Below are 6,730 nucleotides of genomic sequence, written 5' to 3'. Positions count from 1 at the left end.
AGAGAATTACAATTACTGAAAGCAATATGAAGTCCCGGTATACAACAGAATTTCATGAGCTAGAGAAAATTGGCTCTGGAGAATTTGGTTCTGTATTTAAGTGTGTGAAGAGGCTGGATGGATGCATTTATGCCATTAAGCGATCAAAAAAGCCACTGGCTGGCTCTGTTGATGAGCAGAACGCTTTGAGAGAAGTATATGCTCATGCAGTTCTTGGACAGCATTCTCATGTAGTTCGATACTTCTCTGCATGGGCAGAAGATGATCATATGCTTATACAGAATGAATATTGTAATGGTGAGTGATAAGTGGTTCTCTTGTGAGCTTGAGAAAATGAACATCGAGGAAATATCATCTAAAATCTTGCTTCATTTCTGTCACTTCAATCTTTTATAAATTTAAATATTAGAAGCCTAACATAAATTTCAAGTACAAGATTAAAAACCTTGTCCCTTCTGAAGCACCTTGTACATACCTCAGTAGTAGAACTTTGCATACTATTATGTGCTTGTCACTCCAACTGAACTTTTTGAGAAGACAATGGCCTTGCCACATATATTTTGGTGACTTTAGTACCTAGCATAGTGTATGGGGCATGTAGTAGTTATGACATGTTAGGTTTAACTTAACATTTCTCAAAAAAGAAAGAAAGAAAGAAATGTTAACGTTGAATGGATTCTTCCTGTGTCTACTCTTTTATTTCCATTTTATTTGGTGTGCTGCTAAAACTGATGTTTGCCAGTCAGTCTTCATTGATCTAATGTTGACGGATCTAATGTTGACTTCATTGATCTTCATTGATCAGCTGTTTGTTTAAGCATTCTATAGTCCTGCTCCCATCTATCCAACCTAGTCTACCACCAGGATCCACTAACAGTTTATTATGTTACATTCTTTTAGTTCTCTAGTTTGTCTTCTCTTCCTCCTCTCCCTCAAGCAGGAAACAAAACAGGCATGTATAGATTCAACTTTGGATGTCTCTGTGTAGCTTTCAGTTTCTGTAAGTCCTTCAAGGGCTGATTTACGTCTCTCCTTTTTCCTTAAAAACCTTTACCAAAGTCCTGGTCAGAATTTCATTATTATACACCAAATCTTTATATGTAATAGATTATTTCTCAACATTTTTGTAGTTTATAAGCATGATGATTGGGTTTTCATACTCAAGTGTGAAGTGTGCCTCCCTAAAACCTTGTTACGACATTAGCACATTACCAGTCTGAAATGAAAAATATCTGTAGATTGTTTCTATTTCCGTATGTCTTCTGTGCATAAGGAGAATTTAGAGTTTAGTGAACACTTGAAAGGATATAACAAAGGTTTATTTTTGTTGATTCTCATTATTCCTTAAATAAGACCAGTTATCTCATAACTTGTAAATAAATAAGTGGTGTGGGTATAGATTCAGATTCCCCATATTTAAAAACAGTGAACAAAACAGAAGTAAAAGATCCATTGTTCAAACCTGATTAAGTTATTTTATTAGTTCTCCATACTTGAAAGAACTTGAGTGTCTAGTATACAGCATTGCTGCTAGTTTTTTTCACACAGCTCTTGAAATGTTTGTATTCATACCATCAAAATATTTATGTATCTCCCATGACCTTATTTTTAGCCTTCATTTTTCAGGAATTGCATTTAACCTACAACAACTTGACTGTAATGTCATCTCCATTCCGTATTTGCTAGACACCATCTCTTTTCCGTTTCTTTCTTTCTCTCTCACCTTATTGATGTGAATAGTTCTCTTAACAGAATAGTTCAGTAGTAGTCCAGGAATGACAAATAATGTAGCAACCTACCAATATATGGTTGTGTAAATCAGATGATTTTGAGAAAACTCAACTGGGTCTGAGAGATAGGGAAGAGTGAGTAGTCTTGCTACCCTCTCAGATTACAAAAACATTGTCCTGTGATAATGTTAGATAGTAAAATAATCTATTGAAAATAAGTTATTTTAAAACAATATAAAACACTTGAAGAAAAATAGACCTTCGTGAAACAGGACTGCCTCTTTGTGTGGCTGTTTGTCCTACTTAGATAAAAGAAAATAAGACTGCCTGGATGCATTTGTGATCTCTTCCTTTTAATTCCTGTGTCCACTATTCCTCTTTCCACATTAAGCTTTGAATATACTAATAGGACTCATCTTCACATCTTTTCCAGTTTCCCAGGAAAAGGATTGTGTTATCATTTATTTGACATGAGTAACCTATTGCCTTTATTGTGATTTAATTTCCTTATTATCTTACTCATTTGCATTATAAGCCTTTTATCTTGGTTTGGTGATAGATTGGAATTAACCTGTATAAACAAGTGTAGAAAAATGCTGATGGATAGGGAAAGAGAACCCGAAATGTCAGAACTTGTTTTGTTTTTCTCACCGTTCTTGTCCTTCTAGCAATAAGAGAAGAAATTGGCACATCTGTGGTTGCTGGACCTGCTAAAAAATTAGCCATATTTTTTCTTAGCAAATTTGATCTAGGACTTAGCTTGTCTTGTGTGACAGCGTTATTGGTCTGCTCCCTTCTAGAGCCCTCTTTTTCCCCTCCAGTTCAAGATTTGTACAAGTAAGGAGAATGTATATTCAAGAATAAGATACTGAGATATGTAATTTATTATTATTTTTTTTTAATGTTTTTTTTTTGAGACGGAGTTTCACTCATGTTACCCAGGCTGGAGTGCAATGGCGCGATCTCGGCTCACCGCAACCTCCGCCTCCTGGGTTCAGGCAATTCTCCTGCCTCAGCCTCCTGAGTAGCTGGGATTACAGGCACGCACCATCATGCCCAGCTGATTTTTTGTATTTTTAGTAGAGACGGGGTTTCACCATGTTGACCAGGATGGTCTCGATCTCTTGACCTCGTGATCCACCCGCCTCGGCCTCCCAAAGTGCTGGGATTACAGGCTTGAGCCACCGCGCCCGGCCTATGTAATTTATTTTTATTTTAAAAACCCATTTAACCTTGTTATTCAGTCTTATTTAAATTGTAGGACCTCCTTTTCTGACTAATACATCATTGACCTGCCTAATTATATTACCCAGCTCTGATTTTTTTATTCCTAAGCCTTAAACAGAAGTTTTTTCTTTTTTTTTAGAGAGATGGAATCTTGCTCTGTCACCCAGACTGGAGTGCAGTGGTGAGATCTTGGCTCACTGTGACCTCTGCCTTCAGAGAGAGTTCAAGCAATTCTCCTGCCTCCTGAGTAGATGGGACTATAGGTGCATGCTGCCATGCCTGGCTAATTTTTTTTTGTATTTTAGTAGAGATGAGGTTTCACCGTGTTGCTGGTCTTAAACTCCTGAGCTCAGGCAATCTGCCTACCGCAGCTTCCCAAAGTGCTAGGATTACAGGCATGAGCTACCACGCCCGGCCAACAGAAGATTTTTAAAACAATTCTTTATTGCCTTTGAGATAAAATATAAACTTTTAAAAGTTTTTTTTTTGTTTGTTTTGTTTTGTTTTGTTTTGTTTTGTTTTGTTTTGTTTTGTGTTTTTGGAGATGGGTTTCACTCTTGCTGCCCAGGCTTGAGTGTAATGGCACAATCTCAGCTCACCACAACCTCTGCCTCCCTGGTTCAAGCGATTCTCCTGCCTCAGCCTCCTGAGTAGCTGGGACCACAGCGTGTGCCACCATGCCTGGCTAATTTTGTATTTTTAGTAGAGACAGGGTTTCTCCATGTTGCTCAGGCTGATCTTGAACTCCTGACCTCAGGTGATCCGCCCACCTTGGCCTCCCAAAGTGCTGGGATTACAGTCATGAGCCACCCTGCCCAAACTTTAAAAATTAAAAAAGATAGCCAGTCATGGTGGCTCACGCCTGTAATCCCAGCCCTTTGGGAGGCTGAGGTGGGCAGATCACCTGAGGTCAGGAGTTCAAGACCAGTCTGACCAATATGGTGAAACCCCATCTTTAAAAAAAAAAAAAAGGTATAAACAAATTAACTGGTTTAATTAATTCTATAAAAGCAGGCTATGGTATCATTCATAGTAAGAGTAGTATAAAATAAAACTATACTAAAATACTGACATTTATTTTATTTTTTACTTTTTTAAGAGACAGGGTTTCAACATGTTGGCCAGGCTGGTCTTGAACTTCTGACCTTGTGATCCACCCGCCTCGCCTTCCCAAAGTGCTGGGATTACAGGTGTGCGCCACTGCACCCGGCAATACTGACTTTTAAGTATTGTCAAGGGTATGGAGAACCAGGTATTCTCATACGTTGAAAATGAGCATATAAATTGATACAGCCTTCTCTATGGAGAAGAGTGTGTGTGTAAAACACAATCTCTATATATTACAAATGTGCATATCCTTTAACCCAGCAATTTGACTTCTAGGTGATATACTAAATGTGTGTGAAATAACCAATGTACAAGGTTATTTATTAGGCCATAGTATATAATAGCAAAGGCTTGGAAATAATTTAAAAATGTCCAGGAATTGGGGGACTGATAAATACATTACCATTCAATTATACAATGGAATTCTATAGAGAGAAGAAGAAATGGGTTGTCTTTGTATATTGGTATAGAATGATCATTAAGATAATGAACATGATCGGGCCCGGTGGCTCACATGTGTAATTCTAGCACTTTGGGAGGCCGAGGTGAGCGGATTATCTGAGGTCAGGAGCTCAAGACCAGCCTGGCCCACATGGTGAAACCCTGTCTCTATTTAAAAAAAAAAAAAAGATAATGAACCATATGCTGTTACTTATGCAAAAAGTTGAAAAGAATACATAGAACTGACCTGGGCATGGTGGCAATGCCTGTAGTCCCAGCCGCTTGGGAGACTGAAGCAGGAAGATCACTTGGGTTTGGGAATTCTAGGCTGTAGTGCACTATGCCGATCTAAGTTCAGCATCAGTATGGTGACCTCTCTGGGGTGTAGTGGAGCACCACCAGGTCGCCTAATAAGAGGTAAAATGGCCTAGGTCAGAAACAGAACAGGTCAAAACTCCTGTGCTGATAAGTAGTGGGATCAAGCCTGTGAATAGCCATCGCATTCCAGCTGGGCAACATAAATAGACCCTGTCTCTTATAAATTAAAAAAGAAGAAAAAACCTGATAATGTTGGTTTACTTGGGGAATGAAAGAGGTGGGTTGCTGAGGTGTATGAGTGAGAGAGACTACATTTTATTTTGTACCCATGCAAATGTATTACCTATTGAAAAAACAGTAAAATTTTGATTTCACAAGCAGGTTGAAGGGAGAATGTCCTATAAAATAACACTTTCTTGGCTGAGGTTGGTTGGTTGAGACTCATTCAGTAAAGACAGAAGAAAGAAGACAGAAGAAAATGATAATATTTTCTATCTTTGTTAGGTGGAAGTTTAGCTGATGCTATAAGTGAAAACTACAGAATCATGAGTTACTTTAAAGAAGCAGAGTTGAAGGATCTCCTTTTGCAAGTTGGCCGGGGTTTGAAGTATATTCATTCAATGTCTTTGGTTCACATGGATATAAAACCTAGTAAGTATTGCAGATCTTTTGACCTGTGTTCTTTGGGGTTATAGAGAATAAATTACTTTATTATGACAATATTGAAAACATATATCTTATGTTTTCTCATTGTTTTAAAAGGCCTTGGATCAACTTACCAATATTGTTTGATGATTTCTGTTTACCTTTTCCCTTGTTAACCCCCAAAATTTGAGATGATAAACGTTTTTTTTTTGAGACTGCATTTCACTCTTGCCCAGGCCGGAATGCAGTGGCGCCATCTCTGCCCACTGCAACCTACTGATTCCGTGCTGAAACAATCATCCCACCTCATTTTTCCCAGTAGCTGGGACTACAGGCATGTGCCACCATGTCTAGATAAATTCATTTTTATTAAAAGCCAAAAATTTTTGCTGCATCTTATAGGAACTGCTGTGGGATACTAATGAGGGCACTAAAAATCTGTGTTTAAAGCCCCATTCTCCACTAGGCCAGACCATATTAAAATTTTCCCCAGTTGACTCAAGTCCTTAATAGTTGATTTGTTCAAATTAATATGTACTTAAGGATCATGCATTGCATATGGTTATATCAATTTTTCTTTTTCAGAACCCATCCCCTACTTTGTAAAAAATGATACTTATCTTTCAAGCTATCCCTTTTTCTGGATTTGACTAGTTGCTTCTTGTGTATCATTTAGCTTGTTCCTTTTTCTGTATTTCCTATAAATTGGAAGTTATAACTAAGGGATATGGATTCAAGTTAAGCATTTTAGGCTAGATGAACTTAATGAGGTTTTTATTAATCTTTGGAAATGTGTTGATTTGTGAGAAGTCATTTTGTACAACTTTGTGAGTTGTATGCTAGAATTTCTTTTTTTTTTTTTTTTTTTTTTTTTTTAATTTTTTTTTTTTTTTTTTTTTTTTTTTTTTTTTTGTATGCTAGAATTTCTTATGTGTATGTTAAGTCATTAACTTTTATTTTCAAAAGAAATATATTTGGACTTAAGGCAGTAAATGTGAATTTGCAAGGAATGACTGTACTCACTCATCTCTTATATAAAGTGTTAGACAAATATAATAGATCCTTATAAGGTGTAAAAGTTGAAAATATTAAGGGATGTGAAGTTTAAAAATCTTCAAGTTTACAAATACCACTACAAAATAAGTTGTCCTATAAATAAAGTAAAACTGTATAGATTACTCCAGTAAATGCAACATAAATTCTATGCTATATATTTGTGTGTGTGTGTGTGTGTGTGTGTGTGTGTGTGTGTGTGTGTGTGT

The 6,730-nt window shown here is 37.0% G+C and overlaps 1 protein-coding gene and 1 non-coding gene across 2 annotated transcripts in view; both read left to right on the top strand.

The window, feature by feature from the left end:
- WEE1 (WEE1 G2 checkpoint kinase) overlaps positions 1 to 6,730 on the top strand; it is an 18,210-nt gene that overhangs the window by 3,972 nt on the left and 7,508 nt on the right. The window contains exons 3-4 of the mRNA XM_037728440.1: positions 3 to 297; positions 5,328 to 5,474. Of these exons, the coding sequence (XP_037584368.1) occupies positions 3 to 297; positions 5,328 to 5,474 (442 nt within the window). The remainder of the gene's footprint in view (positions 1 to 2; positions 298 to 5,327; positions 5,475 to 6,730) is intronic.
- LOC119467195 lies at positions 1,119 to 1,222 on the top strand. Its single transcript, XR_005195727.1, has one exon. It is a non-coding gene; the product is annotated as a small nucleolar RNA U13 (small nucleolar RNA).

The sequence above is a fragment of the Cebus imitator genome, unplaced genomic scaffold (assembly GCF_001604975.1).
Source record: "Cebus imitator isolate Cc_AM_T3 unplaced genomic scaffold, Cebus_imitator-1.0 Scaffold265, whole genome shotgun sequence".
NCBI classification, from domain to species: Eukaryota; Metazoa; Chordata; class Mammalia; order Primates; family Cebidae; genus Cebus; species Cebus imitator.
This window is presented reverse-complemented; position numbering and strand designations above follow the sequence as displayed.